Here is a 15,785-nt window from a genome sequence, read left to right as displayed (position 1 = left end):
AATTTACGTAAAGCCTATAGGATGTTACCTCACGCTAATATACCTCAGAAAAGACCTCGTAGTTTTTACTTCATTATTAACTGCCACATTAATCCCTACATTCTAACGCCTCTGTTGCTCAGTTCAATATTGCCAAACACCTAGTCCTCACTTGTGCTTCTAATTCTGTGGGACGTCCTTCTGGCGACGTTTATTCAACAGAGCATTGCTGGAATTGTCCAGAGATTTGATTTTCATCTGAAAAAAAAATCAATCAATATCAATTGTTAGTAAATAGTTTTTATTTAATCAAAGTTCCTGTCATTTACTTTACTATAAGAATAATTCAACATACACTTCCCCGATAACTTTTGTCAACCATGAAAATGCGCTGGATGTAAATTTTTTTTAAGAGCTAGCCAGTGTGGCCAATTGGAATTTACTGTATTGTCAAAATCCGATTCTTATAGACAAATTAAAGAATTCATATATGTTTTCACTTCTCATATCAACAATTGTATTTTGAGTATTGTCGCAGGCCTCGCAGGAGACCAATAAAATTATGGATTACCCGAGATCTTTGTCGTAGAATTTAAACTAAGAATAAACTCAATAAGCTCGCCAAATGCGGAAATCCTATTTCTACTCAAGGTGGTTTCGTGATGCTGGGAGCGACGGCAGATTGAGTACTATCACGGAGATCCTGGGAAATAGGAGCAGATCGAGAAGCGGAATTGAGGAGATTACGGGGGATGGAGTTGTTTATACAAGTCTTGTCGAGGATCATACTGAATAGACTGAAACCGTATGCTGAAAGGATCATCGGGGAGTACCAGGCAGGCTTCCGGCCTGGGAGGTCCACGACCGATCAGCTCTTCAGTAACCGCCAGACACTGGAGAAATTCTGAGAGCACATCATCTCAGTCCATCAGCCGTTTGTGGACTTCAGACAGGCTCACGACACCATTAACAGAGAAGCACTGTGGAAAGCCATGCGGGAGCTGGGAATCCCACTTAAAATAATTAGTTTGATGAAGATGACCATCTCCAATTCGGTGTGTCAGGTGAAGGCGGCTGGGAGAGGTCGGAAGTCTTTAGGGTGAGCTCTGGGCTAAGGCAAGGAGACGCCCTGTCAGTGTTCCGGTCCAGAAACGTCTCATGGTCAACAAAGGTCAAAATCTACAGAACCATCCTGAAGCCAGTGATCACGTATGGTCTGGAAGCAGCACCATTGAACCGCACGAAGGAGAGAAAGCTGCAGACCTTCGAGAGACGGATTCTGAGAAGGATATAAGGGCCGACCCAAGATGCGACTTCGGGGAATTCCGTATCCGGATGAACCACGAACTGGAGGAGCTCTATGGGGAACCGGACATTGTCGCCTCTATTCGGGCAAGAAGACTGGGATGGCTCGGGCATTTACACCGCATGCCGGAGGACAGAATGCCCAAGAAACTGTGGTGTCGTGCCCCCTTTTCGAGGCCTAGAAGGAGAGGCCGGCCCCAAACAAGGTGGATGGACGTGGTGGACGACGTCCTCAGGGCCCTGGGTGTGATGCGTTGCTGGCGGGCGGTGGCGGCGGATCGCGGAGAGTGGAGAGGCATTGTGGAGAAGGCCATGGCCCTTAAAGGGACGTAGGGCCACTGAAGTAAGTAAGTAAGAGTTGTTTATACCGATCCTTTCGAGGTCACGCGGGAAATGAATAAGTATTTTATCAATATTCCTGAAGCTCCGACACGCAACTTGATGGCTCGGGGCCATCTGTGCCCAGGCGGTGCGGCGGGAGGCACCAGTGTGTCTCGATTGAAGTTTTCGACCGCTAATGAGCAAGAGTATGAATGAAAAGCGGGTTTTCGGTCATAAGCTTGTTTCTTTCTAATCTCTTTCGCCAACGTTTAGACCCTTGTTAAGATCTTATTCAGGCCCTACACAGTCAAAATTACAGAAAAAAACATTGTATTGCTCTGTTGTGTTCAAACATTTGCAATCGGTGGGATTCGAACATACGACTGTGGCATCGAGAGGCAAATGTTTTGATCACTGAGCCACAGCTTCTCAAGGATATAGTACTCACTTGATCGTAATCAACGCGCATAGTTGCAAGAGATCGCATCATTTCTTCCTGGACCTCTGGCCACTGCTCTTCACTCTCGTGTAAAACACGGCCAGTGTGCAACGGTGTCTGGGGAACCTGTGTATATTGCGCTATCCATGAGTTCTTGATCAATTGCTCGATAGTGAGTCGGTGCATAGGGTTGACATTCAACATAGCTCGAATCAGATCCTTTGCTGACTGGCTCACATTTGCCCATTCAGTGCTGGGGAATTCGTATTGGCCTGTGCGTATTCGTTTTTTCATACCCGGTGATATAGCGAGACCATTGCTGCTGTAGAAAGGAGGATATCCACATAAACTGCAGAGAAAGAAAAAGGCAGTCAAATGTTGTTCTAGACATTTTCTTAAATCCTGTCTGTCGGCCAGATGTCTCATTTCATTTTTTTTAATGTATAATAAATACATTTGTAAAAAAAAATACAACTTTATAATATATAAGGAGCTATTTAATATAAAATCAATTGAATTGATGGAGATGGGGACATTTGTCATCTAAGACACAGGTCAATAAATTAATAAACCTTACAATTATTAAAAATCACAGCGTATACATTTATCATAGACTTCTTTGTGGAGATCACCGTCTTAGGGTTGGTGATGGTGACTAGCTTTCAGGAACAAAAGGCCAGTGTGGCGCTAGATGTTAAGTCAGTGTAATGAGCGCGCGAGGCGCGATAAGTTACTTTAGAACCGTGAGTTTTGTCAAGATAACATCTTAGAATACAATTTCAGCGTTATTTGCGTCCACCAACCTCTAAGTGTTGATAACTAACCTCCAGAGCAAAACAATTGAAAATCTCCTTCTCAGGTTTCCTAACCTATACTTCCCCAGTTCTTACTAGAAAGGAAAAAGGATACAAAGTAGTTAAAACGTCAAAAAGGCTTGGATTAACTTTCGCTTGATATTTCTAGGAAGTTCATTCCAGAGAATCATCTCAAAAACAAAAAGTGAGTTTTAGAGGATGCGGCTCCGCGAGGTTGGCACAACGAGACTCGAGGACCTGACAGATGATCCAGGCACGAGTAATTCAGTCAAATAAAGAGGCTGATGTAAACGAAGTTGCGAGAAATGAACTCAACAGCGCGTGATTTGAGGAAAAGAGGTAGAGTTTGGTCAGCCTGTCCCAGCACAAAGTGATAGTACTGGGACACATGATCGAAAAGCCGTAGATCGAAAATAAATCTAACGCAGTTGTTGAAAGTGACAGCAACTTATTCACTTTTTTCTAGGTCTCTCGAGTCGAGATCAAGAACCGCTATCGTTTAGTTAGGGACCTCATGAGAGCAAATCCTGAGGCAATCCAACTCGCGGCACAGTCTCTTGACTGGGGCTCCATTAAAAAGATGGTTACCGCGTATGGAATCCCACCGCTTGCAAATGTTTAAACACAGTAGAGTGCAAAAATAAGCCTTTCAATGGAAAAAAGCAGCGCCCATATGGTCGTTGCTGTTGAACGTTTCAGGCGAAAAATACGTTTCTCTTGAATTGTCTTGCGCTCTGTCTCTGTATATATAAAGGTGGACGTTAGAACCACTTATGGTTGGTCGGCAAGCTGACAAACTGCCACCGTAAAACAAAAACTTGTCTCGAATATCTCCTCTAATGGAGAAGGCTATGTTCCTCAATGGGATGTCAAAGCCACGTAAGTAAGTAAGTAATAATGACATTGCCTCCGCTTTAGATCGCAATTCCTTTGTTGTTTTGGTCTTACTAGATTTCACAAAGGCATTTGACAGCCTCCATCATGATCTCTTTTGCTACAAGCTTTTCAAGCACTTTAAATTCTCTTCTTCGGCTATAGCCTTGGTTCGATCCTACTTCCGCGATCGTTCTCAAATTGTTAAATTTGGAGAAAACACATCTTCTCCATCCACCCTAGGAAGGGGCATTGGTCAGGGATCCATTCTTGGTCCTTTGCTCTTCTCCATGTTCATCAATGATCTGCCCTCTGTCCTGCGTGGTTGCTCGTATCATTTGTATGCGGACGACCTCCAGATTTACGTTGAAGGTGATCCTTCAAACTCTTCCTGTGCTTTCACACTTCTCAATGATAACCTCTCCCGAATCGGGCACTGGGCCTCTTCAAATGGGCTTCGCCTAAATCCTAAAAAATCGCAGGCAATTATCTTCTCAAAAAGGAGTGCTAACTTTCCTTATTTCACCGTTCTTCTTAACGGTGAAGTTATCCCTTATGCGGATCAGGTTAAAAACCTTGGTATTGTCTTTAATTCGACACTATCCTGGTCTGATCATACCACCTCCCTTTGCCGTAAGGTCAACTATTCTCTTTACGTCCTCAGACGCTATCGGGACATCACGCCCTACGACACTCGGTTGCTTCTCGTGCGAGCGCTAATTATGCCATTCTTCTCCTATGGAGCAGAGCTATTCTTCCTGGCGGATAGTGACACACTCCGTCGGCTGACTGTAGCATGTAACAATTGTGTCAGGTACGTCTGCGGACTGGGTCCCCGCGATCACATTTCTGCCCACAGGGATGTGCTGGTGGGCTGCAGCCTGTCCTCCTTCTTGCAAATGCGAGCCCTAATTTTCTTAGATCGTCTTTCCATCAGCGGCTGCCCTGGATATCTGGCTTCACTCTTGATGAGGGGTGGCTCGACCAGGCTCCGGGGACTTCTTGTTCCTCGAGCTGAGCATGAGACTTTTTTCCGTACTCTCTTTGTCCGGGGGGTTTTGTTTTATAATGCCCTTCCGCGTGAGGCGCGCGAGACCGTGGGGGGCATCAGGAAGCACTTTCAGGCTGCTGATCTGGTCAGTGACCCATCATAATCAATAGATAGACGATTTGAAATCTTTTCTTTGTTTCGTTTCATCAATTCTTAATCTTCATTTTTCCACTTTTTCTTTTCTGATAATTAGCAAATTGTAAGAGGGGTAGGCCCTAAGTTTTTGCTCATACAATAAAATTAATAATATTCCGTGTTGTTAAGAACATAGTATACTATAAAAAGGGTTCGACTTACAGTATATACATTATTACACCCAGAGACCATATGTCACAGCTCTTGTCGTACTTCTCAGGCCCTAGAACTTCTGGAGCAACGTAGTAAGGTGTATAGCACGGTGTCTGCAGAGTGTCTTTAGCAGAAGTTTCTTTGGCGAACCCAAAGTCTGTAAGTTTTAACACTCCGTTCGAGGATGCGGCACTGTAGAGCAAATTCTCAGGTTTCAAATCCCTATGTGCAATATTCATGCTGTGCAAATGATGCACCGCGAAGCAGATCTCGTGCATTATCTGTGCTGCTTCACGCTCCGTGAAAGGTGTATCTTGGCGATCTTGTATGCGCTGGAATAACTCACCACCCTCCATACACTCCATCACAACCAGAAGGCAGCTTGCGCCAACATACGTGTTCTCGTACACGTCTCTAATTGATACAATGTGACGGCAACCACTGGCGCGCCAATGCAACTCTACCTCACGACGCGACTTTGGATTATCGTGGAGTACCTTCAAAGCAAATTTATCACCAGAACTTCGATGAATACACTGCACGACCTTTCCATTGAGCCCCAAACCGAGAATACGGGAAGAAATCTCATAGTCGTCTGTTATAGGTGTACATTTGGGTTTTTGGCTTGTGTTGCGCAGCATTGTACGCTAGAGCTCTGTTAAGATGAAAAGAGATACGTAATGTAAAAGTGAATTGAAAAAATCAAAACCACATGACGCGTAATTGCCATAACCCAATACTGAAATACCTCAAACCAGAATAGTCTATGACTTTTCGTCGGACGTCTTATGATGAGGGGCTGTGGCTAAGTAATAATAATAAATTTTATTCTTCCTTCTTTTTCTTTTGTGTGCGGCTGCCGCCGGCTTCATTGCCGATCTCCCCGAGCAAACGGAAGAAAGCTCGGCTCTTCGGTCGTGCATGCCACTTGGGGGAAAAGTGTTAGTTACATATACATGTTTACAGCCTTACAATTGAATAATTTAATAACTAACATTTCTGTTTTGAGGCCAGCGTGTCACATATTAAAAAAAGAAAGGAGTAGTGGGACAGCAAAACTCTAGGACAGTTGAAGCGCTGCCCACGGGTTAAGTGGGATCGGGACACATGGAGGGAGAGGGACGAATATCGGCAATGCAATGGAAGAGAGATGCGAGTACGAGGTGACAACCTCATGAGCAAGTCAAGTCTGTGTCCTTCAATGAGATGTCAAAATCATATAAAGTAAGTAAATTATGTTTTAAAACTCATAAATGCCGAGAAAAATCATGTCAATTAGCTAAAAACCACTTGTCTCATGAATTTTCCGACGAAACCGATATGACTTAGCCAGCCTGGTAAACTTTTTTAAATGACATGTATGTCCACTGCTTTATAGTATCAAATTTTTAAGCAATTTATTTATTTTTATAGTATCCACTTTCATTTTTCGTAAGAAATCTGGAAGTATAACTTAGGCAACCCGTGAAAGTTTTTCCACCATTGAGCTGGGCATAGCCCGGCTCTATCTGTAATCGCGCAAAAAATCAAATGTCGCAAAATCGACTAAAACGACATCAGGGTGGCTAATTATAACGAAATCTGTCGAAAAGGAGGGGGGTAATTTTTTTTGGTGCCGTCCGTCGGTCGCTCCGTCGGTCGGTCGGTCCCTCGTAAATGGACTCGTAGCGCCTAAACGGTAAGAGATATCGACATGCGGCTTTCACCAAAGGTTAAAAGTCCTACTGCCGCTAGAGAATGGTGAAGTCAAATCTAACCCCCCACCCCTCCTTCCGCCGTCTTGGATACAACCAAAAAACGTTTTACTCATTTACTTAGCCCCTATGACATGGATTAGGCTCAAATTCTAGTATGTTATAGCTGGAATCAAGACCTTTCCAACGAATTGCCACCTAAGGACCTAGGTGCTTCCGGACCCTAGATATTAGGGTCCAAATTTTCAAAACTAAAAATGGCTATAACTACTATTCTAATCATCCGATTTGAATGATTGAAAGCTCGTTACTTAGATCTCGTAGAATTTCATCTCCCACCTAAACATCATAACTTCGTAGGACAACCGCTAGATGCGCTAAAGTCAAAAAACCGATTTTCGAAATTTCGAAATCGAATAATTCAAAAGCTAGACTATTAATTTTCTTTATATTTTAGTATGTTGTAGCCGAGATCGAGACCTTTCCAACGAACCCTCATTCATGAAGATTGAAATCACAGGAAGGGAGATATGGGGGATCAAAGATTACACCTTGATCCGCGCCTTTTCTCTGTATAATTTTTAAGTCCAAAATTTGATCCAAAGTCAAAATATTTGAAATTAAATTTTTGATAGTTTTGATTAAATACTTTGATAGTCAAGATTGAGACGTTTCTAAAATGTGCTCATTCTTTTTTGTCAATGCCATAGAACCCGAGATATAACGGTTTAATTTTTTATAAGTGGTTAGAGCGATGCCGTTCCGTTTTCATATTGAACATTATGCATCCACAACTGCATGCGCCCTCTACTTATGCTGCTTTCGCTCACGAAGCTAGTAAATTGCCTACTTTGCGTTGATTGAAATCGAAGCCAGCATCAAAAACCAACCCAAATACAATAATTTTATTCAAGTATATAACAAACTAAGGACTTTCATTTATTTTTGTGGTTAAAGTAAATTTCAACAAATAATAAATAAATTAGATCCAATATCATTTTAGCTTAGCTACAAATCGAGTCTGCCACATTTCGAGTTGGCAGCATCGCCCAGCTCACCCATAAGCGAACCTACGCGTTCACTAATCACGTCCTTTTGTTTTGGAGAGTGATCACCAAGGGGTGACTTATGTGAGTTTTGAGTTCCATAGCATCTTACATGTCATCTGCATCGCGATCAAGATCGCACGAAAATGAAAATTATACAGATTTTGTAAACATTTATAACTGCATCTCTGATGCATTTTGACTGCCTCTCGGCATCTCCGATGCTTTTCGAGTGCATCTTGGGCCAAGTGATACTGCATCTCCGACATTAGCCACCCCTTGGTGATCACCAATACTTACACGTCGATTGAAGAAAACTACGCTCACAAAAGCCTTATTTATGTATGACCCATAAATATTTGGTAAAGGATTTTCCACCCTTAAAAGTGGCTAAAAGGACGAAACCGAAGCTGACTCTCCTGAGTGTCCAAATCCAAACACACAGTATATCACGGTCATAGAATTACATAACATTACATTTATTTCAATCACAGCGTGTACATTTATCACAGCCTCATTTCATTTGCGGCCATCGCCGACTTAGTGTTGTTGACCAACCTCCAGGACAAAACGATGGAAAAATCCCTTCATTGGTTGTATATTTCACGACTCCCACGGTGCGGGGGAGACGCTGGACTGGTGGCTCAAAACGTACGCTGGAGGGAGTGGAGAACCTAGCCATTAAGGCTGTTTGGCTCCGAGTAGGTTTAAAATCAGGCAACGAGGGGTCCAGGAGGCCAAGTCTACCTTTCGAAGCCCCTGGACCCTGCCTTTCAACATGGGGGCAGGCTACAGCGATGACATCACTCGTCAGCGCCGCCATCCATAGCGGGAGCCACATACCCGGCCAGTCTGCGCAGGATCCGCGGCACGGAGCCAATCCCTTACAGCGGTTCTGCTGAGCGAGGCAGGCCCAAGTTCGCGCAGCAGATTGTTGAGGACCGTTGGCGCAGAGAAGTTCAACGATCCCTTAAAGCGCTCGGACAGGGGTCTTAGCACCACAAACGGCTCCAGTTTCTCCAGCATGACATTGTGGTTCACAGAGTCAAATGCTTTCGTGATGTCGATGAAAAGAATCACGATGAATCATGTTTATTACTATATATCGGGGTTGGCGATATCCTCAACTTGATTATTGAGGAATCGCATCTCTGAAGGATATGCAATAGCAGTTTCTCCCCTAAGGGAAAATAGCTGAGGTGACAAAACTCGTGAGCGAGGAGACGGTGACGCGCGTGGTTAGGCTCTTTCCAGGCCTTGAGAGTGACTCGAAGAGACCCTTCGTAGGGAAGGCTCTGATCATACTCTCAGAGGTACTGGAACCTCCGCTGATTAACCCTTGTAGCGGTGTTGCAGATGAACTACTAATACACTTTCTGGTCGCTGGTCTTCAGTGACCGCGTAGAAGGACGTTGTCCTGAAGAATGTGCTCCAGGGCAAATTCTCCGCAAAATCACTTTTCCTCGTGGTGTTGTTGGATGGACGGCAAGCCGTATTTTCGACATAACAGTATTCATATTATAGTATAGTATATTACATATTTTATTCTTTAATCTCTTGTAAATTAGTTTATGTTTAAGTGTCTAAGTGTTGATGACCAACCTCCAGAACAAAACGGTGGAAAAGCTCTTTCATAGGTTGTATAAGCTTTCTTCCTTACCTCTTACATAATGAGAAAAAGAAAAAAAGCAGTTAGGACACCAAAAAGGTTTGGATTAACCGCCGCTTGGTATCTCTGGGAAGTTCATTCCAGAGAATCACCCCGTCAACAAAAAAAAGTTTCGGAGGATGCGGCTTCGCGAGGTCGGCACAACGAGACTCGAAGACCTGACAGACGAGCCAGGTGCGAGCAGTTCAGCCAGATAAAAAGGCTGACGTAAACGAAGTGTCCGAGAAATGAATTCAACAGTGCGTGACTTGAGGAAAAGAGGTAGAGTTACATCAGCCTGTCCAAGTACGAGGTGATAGTATTGGGACACATGATCGAAAAGCCGGAGATTAAAAATAAATCTAATGCAGTTGTTGAAAGTGACAGTGAGGCGATGCATAGAGGCTTGATCGCAGGAAAAGAATAATTCAGCCCCATAGGAAGAGACGGGAAGGAGAAGGGCACGGACTAATAACAGCCGAACACCCTGGAGAATGAAGAACTTGTGTCTTCGAAGCGTTAAAAGAGTGAAATTCACCTTTTTACATATGTGGGAAGTGTGGTCTTCCCACGCCAAGGAATCATTGAAGATAACTCCAAGATTCCTGGCGCTATGGACGTAGGGAATTGCCTCGCCATTGAGGAAAATGGGGAATGCGGTGGGATGTTGCTTACCAGAGCGTATGAGTAAGGCTTGTGACTTCTTGGGGTTAAGCTTGAGGAAGTTCTCAGCCGCCCAGCTAGATACAGAGGAGAGCAGTTCTTTGATCCTCGCGAAACACGGCTCGGGCGAATCAAGATTGCCAAAGTCGTAAATCTGCAGGTCACCCGCATAGAAGTGAAAGTGATGCGTAGAAAGAACAATTGCTAGGTCATTTATATACGATGAGATGAATAAAGGCCCGAGTACGGAACCCTGACCAATCCCATTGAAGAGGGGAAGGGTCGAAGAAAGCGTATCGCCTGCCTTGACTGCTTGAGTACGACCAGTCAGATACGAACGGAAAAGATTGACACTACAGGAAGAGAAGGAATAAAGGTTAAAGAGCTTATTCAGAAAGATGTCATGATTTATGCTATCAAAGGATTTAGAGAAATCAAGAAGAGTTAGGATGGCGAAGTGTCGGCGATTGAGATGAGACGCAAGGTCTTGATGTACACGAACAAGTGCGCTGATTGGGTTGTGATGCCTCCTGAAGCCTGACTGAAAACGCGTGAGCAGATCATTCTGTCTCAGATAATCCTCAATCTGGTCTTTCAGGAGATGCTCAAAAAGTTTGGATAAGCAAGGCAAGATGCTGATCGGTCTGAAATCACTGACAGAAGTAGGCCTAGCAATTTTAGGAATTGGAGTGACAATAGCATGCTTCCATTCCAGAGGAAAGGTTGAAGTTGTAATGCAAAAGTTGTACAGATCGCAAATGTATGGAAGAATTATATGGAGCAAAGGTTTGAGAAAGTTAATTTGCATACCATCATGACCACTGGCGTTAGATGAGATTTTGCAGAAGGCAGAGTAGACTTCAACGTAGTCCACATTTCGGAAATTGAAACTGGCTGCCACTCCGACTGGGCAGAAAAAGGGAGACGAGTGTTTGGCGCCTGAACCAGCAAAAAAAGCGTTTAAGTCATCCGCGGACACATCATCAGGAGCGCTCCCTGATTGACGGGTTATCCCTAGATGTCCAATGTTTTTCCAAAGTTTTCCAGAAGGAAGCAGAGGATCAAGTTGACTGGAGTCATAGCCAACTTTGGCCGAAACAATCATTCGCCGGACTTCGCCCCGCAGGGAGCGATACAGGGTGAGGTCTACATCACCGCGACTTCGGCGCCACCGTTTGTATGCCTTATTGCGTGCACGTGATTTGTTAACGATTGTGGCTGTAAGCCAGGGCGACGAGTTCGGAGGAACAAGGATTCTGCGTGAGGGAACATGTGTCTCGTATAAATGATTGATTAAAGAAGCAAAATATTGCAAGCGATTGGATAGCTCTGTGAAATCATTAATGGCAGCCCAATTTAACGAGAATGCATCGCGGTAAAGTGCATACAAAAAGCCATCGGTAACAGGGTACAGCCTGAAGACAGTCATCAGCACCGCCAAAGCCAGATTGCAATGTTCTACGACGCGAGGGCTCAGGATTAGAGCGCCTCAAATTCCGTCGGACTGCACTAGGTCAAGCATTTTGCCGCCCCTCTCCAGTAGGCAGACGGCGAAGCACATCAGCCACAGACGGGCGGACTTTTTCAGGGCGACGATCATCAGCAGCCGGCACAACAAGAAGATTATCCGTCACCCGATCCTCGTGGGCTCTCTCAAGATCATCCGCTGGTACGTCGGACAAGTCGGGAACACCGGAGCCACCATTAGGCCACTGGTAGGAAACTCCACCCATGGAGCGCCTTGGAGACGAATGACTTAGTGCGGGAGCAGAGACGCAAGAATCCAGCAATTCCATACACGTCACCAAGGCACTAAGTGAAGAACGGAGAGCTTCATTCATCTTTTGCAGAGCGTCACATCTCGAGGCCAAGAGAGTGATCTCAGTCTCCACGTGTCTCCCATTCTCCTTAGATGATTTGCTCACAATACGGGTTGAATCAAATTAGTGCAGAAAACAAAATATTTATATTCCACAAATACGTTGTTTATCGTTTTTACCGACACAAGCCACCATCTGAGTAAAAACAAATAATAATAGAAGCATGCGGCATATTAATTGGCCACATGCACTATGCAAATATAATAGTAAGTACATTGAACTGATATAACACAATTTGAAGAATACAGAGGAATTTAGTTATTAATAGTTTCGTTCAAAAGAAGTTTCGTTGAAAATAGTCTGAGTCATTTTAAGAGCTGGGATTTACATTACAGCTTCTATATGTCTATATGTAATTGCTCGTGGAACCAAGAGACTCAAGAAATCCAAAATTGAGCATGATGGATTGTTTTTTTTTTCTTTTTTTAAACTATAATGTAACATTAAATTGACCAAAAGAGATATGCAAAAATATTCAAATTAATACAAAGAAGTGTTTAGTAAATATATACTCTTCATCTGAGAGAATCGCATGAAGGATTGTTACATGCATTAAATATTCAACAAATTTAAGTTTTCATTTCTCATTTCACAGATTTCATCTGTCCTTCGTATCAATCGGGTTTCTAGCGTTCAAACGGTAGGAGATATCGACATGCGGTTTTCAATAAGGGTAGGTAAGAACATAGTATTGCAAAATTAAGCCTCACATCTCATTCTCCTCTTTTTTTAAACGAAAAAAAACATTTTTCTAATTTTCTACATTCTTATGGTATTTATCGATAACAAATTAATTATGGTATAGCTGAATTCAAGACTTCTCTATACAACCTCAACTTGGGGCGTTCGGCTTTTTCGGGCTCTAGGTTAAAGAGCCTGAATACTGAAATTAGAAAAGGGTTTAATTCCGGTTCTAATTTACCAATCGAAAAGTTTTGGGCACATAAAATTGCGGCAAAGGACAAAAAGTGATCATTGTATCGCCTTCAAACTTGTTTTCAAATCCACCAAATCTTAATTTCTCTTTCGGCCACTGGGCGTAAATTAATGACTTATTGAAGTGTAAAAGGATTCCCAATGATGAATGCATGTTTTCACTGCCCGTGAGGTGGTTCTTTTTTATCTCCTTTTCAGTCAAATCTAATTGAAATCCCCTAAAAGTATCCCAAATTAGACTTACATTCAGAGCGGCGCTTCGCAAGTCACTCACAATATATTTAATATCGAGTAAAAGACAGTCTGGTGAATTTATCGTTTCTCTAACTATCTTGCTTGCCATATTATAATTGAATAAGAACTTAACACAGAACACGGAAAGCTGTGCATTGGCTCGGGGTCTCTTGTAAGTCACAGTTTTTCCAAAATTTTCTCGCGATTTCTTTTGTTTTTTTACTAGTTAAGGAAAAAACAAAAAATGTGAAAATATCAAAATTACAATATTCAAGCGAAAAACACCGAGAATCAGGTCAAAGTTGAGTTTTGCGCAGAAATATAATTCGCGGCGGCGGCTCCACAAAATGTGGTCGCGCGCCGCACGCTCTCATGCGACGAAGATTTGCGCAGAACTCTAGTTCAAACGCTTAACCAAAGCCGTGTTAAATTGCGTTGCCTAATGAAAATCACGGTTCTCAAGAATTTTCACCCATTTTTCACGAGATCACAACTCTTATTACCCCCACCAAACACAGAAATCTCGTGTCTAAAGAGACAATTCAAATTTTCGAAATAAACGGACTTGTAAATGCCTGGGGCATTTTCATACATTTTTTGGCCAACGCGATGTTTCTACTGGCTTTCTAAACTTTCTTTTGGCGCTTTGAGCTTACTATCGGCGGTGATGAATTTTCCATTCCTCCGCACTGTTATGGCTCATTGAGATGGATTCAAAACAACCTTGTTGATCTCATGACCATCGCGCGAACCACCTCCTTTCTGCTTCCGTCCTAGACCACCCTTGAACTCACTGTCCCTTATGACTCAGCCGCTGCATCTACCTTACCGGCTGCATATTTGTGTTTGCCACTGCACCATTTGTAGACAGTTTGCATCACGTCATTTATTTCTTTAGAATATCTTTAAAACAAAATTTCACACTGTCATTTTGTGTAAGTCAAACAGCTTCCATGTAAGCTAGAACCGCACTTTAAAAATCTTATCATTGCGCCTCTCATGAACAATAATTCCTCCATGTAAATGTACCTCTGGGACGCCAATATATGTCAGTGATAGGGCTTTTCCATCGTTTTGCCTTTAAGGATGGTAATCAACGCTAAGACGGCAATGGACGCATGCCCAAAATATAGTGTAAAAATCATGTGGTCGAAATAGCTCATCTGAGTTTTGATAGTTCATTCGTCAGCGTAGAATTAACCGGCGTCTATAGACATCTAGAAATGAATCCAAAGTGTTCCATGGGACGGCCAACCCAACGCATCCCAAAAGCATCTAAATTACGAGAGAAAAGATGGGACAGACCTGGAGTACTACTAGAATGATAAACACAAAATATATCGGGCGAACGACACTCGATACGCTCAAGGGGTGATTCACTAACATTTTTTATGGATCTTCATTTTTTTTCTAGATTTCCAATTTTTACAATATATATTTTTTCATGATACTTTGAAAAAAAGAGAAAGAAGGTATATGTGTATTACTTACAGGGTAATACTAAAAATCCTTTTAAGAGAAACAAAGTAAATTAAGTGATCTTTTCCCATTATATTATTTTTTATATCCTTACGTATTAGTACGTTCTTAGCTCTGTCGGCAAAATACCCAAGAATTTGGCGTGGAAGTCAAAGTTCATGTTTGATAAGTCACTAAGAAGATGAGTAGAGAAATTTTGAGAAGGTTTACAGAGAATAATGGCCTGGGATTTTTGGGTTAAGAACCTAGCCATTAGGGATTCAGGCAAGTTGAGATGACATAAACTGCGCGCTCAGTTTTCCGCCCTCAAACGCGAAAGAGCCAAATGAAGAGAGTTTGATAATCAAAACAAAACTCAGTGAGATAAAAAGATGCCTTTTTGAGGACTTTATGCGTTAAGGGAACAATCTTCCGATGAAATGTTCAAATAAAACCGTTATGATTTAACCAAACTGGCCAGGTTCGTTCAAATGACATGCATTTTCAGCATTTGCTAGTGGTAATATTTATGATGAAAACAGCATTTGTCATTTAAAAATTGTTTTAGTTCATCTCTTTCTTCCCCACGCGAGTCGTGTATTTTCCTTCCGGCTTACGACATTTTTATGTCGAGTGTGTGCCTGCAGATTTTACGTTGGGCAACCCGCGCGGAATCTGAGTTTGACGTGTCTGACAATGCGCTTTCTGTCAAAATGGTCAAAATAGACAAATTTCATATGGAAAATCGAGAAAATCGTCAAAGAAATGAATTTTAGTGTGAAAAAGACTCAAAAATTAATTGATTTCGTCCATAATGAGCCATCATTGTGGAGAAAATCAGATTGTGTGGAGGAGCCAAAAGTTGATCTGCAAACCAAAATTCTGAAGGAAATCTGATGGGACCGAGCTTTTTCAATGCCATTTCAAATCAACTAGTATACTCATTTACTTAATGTATGCAGTTAGTTACTTTGCTAACAGGTAATACCTTTTATGTGAAATTAAAACTCCTAAAAGTATTGAATACCATTTAATTTTAAACGCTGCAAATTTTAGCTTAGACACACTTAGTAATATATTGAATACGGAAACATTTTGTCAGTTGATGTTTTTCGACACTCTTTCGATATCGAAAGTTGTTCCAAAGGCAAATTG

General features: G+C 42.5%; 2 protein-coding genes across 2 annotated transcripts; both read right to left on the bottom strand.

The window, feature by feature from the left end:
* Positions 1–40: 40 nt before the first annotated feature.
* Positions 41–5,764, bottom strand: LOC132257106 (MAP kinase-activated protein kinase 2). The gene is made up of 3 exons (XM_059753859.1): positions 5,081–5,764; positions 2,054–2,393; positions 41–237 (listed from the first exon to the last, which is right to left on the bottom strand). Exons 1-3 carry the CDS (start codon positions 5,710–5,712, stop codon positions 160–162), a joined length of 1,050 nt encoding a protein of 349 aa, XP_059609842.1. The 5' UTR covers positions 5,713–5,764; the 3' UTR covers positions 41–159.
* A 2,857-nt stretch (positions 5,765–8,621) lies between these two features.
* On the bottom strand, positions 8,622–11,963 carry LOC132257068 (uncharacterized). The gene is made up of 3 exons (XM_059753778.1): positions 11,695–11,963; positions 10,006–11,378; positions 8,622–8,863 (listed from the first exon to the last, which is right to left on the bottom strand). The coding sequence occupies exons 1-3, from the start codon at positions 11,961–11,963 to the stop codon at positions 8,622–8,624; spliced, it is 1,884 nt and encodes a 627-aa protein (XP_059609761.1).
* Between the last annotated feature and the right edge of the window lie 3,822 nt (positions 11,964–15,785).

The sequence above is a fragment of the Phlebotomus argentipes genome, unplaced genomic scaffold, assembly GCF_947086385.1.
Source record: "Phlebotomus argentipes unplaced genomic scaffold, Phlebotomus argentipes genome assembly contig_75, whole genome shotgun sequence".
NCBI classification, from domain to species: domain Eukaryota; kingdom Metazoa; phylum Arthropoda; class Insecta; order Diptera; family Psychodidae; genus Phlebotomus; species Phlebotomus argentipes.
The sequence above is the reverse complement of the archived record's forward strand: the minus strand, read 5'-3'. Positions and strand labels throughout refer to the sequence as shown.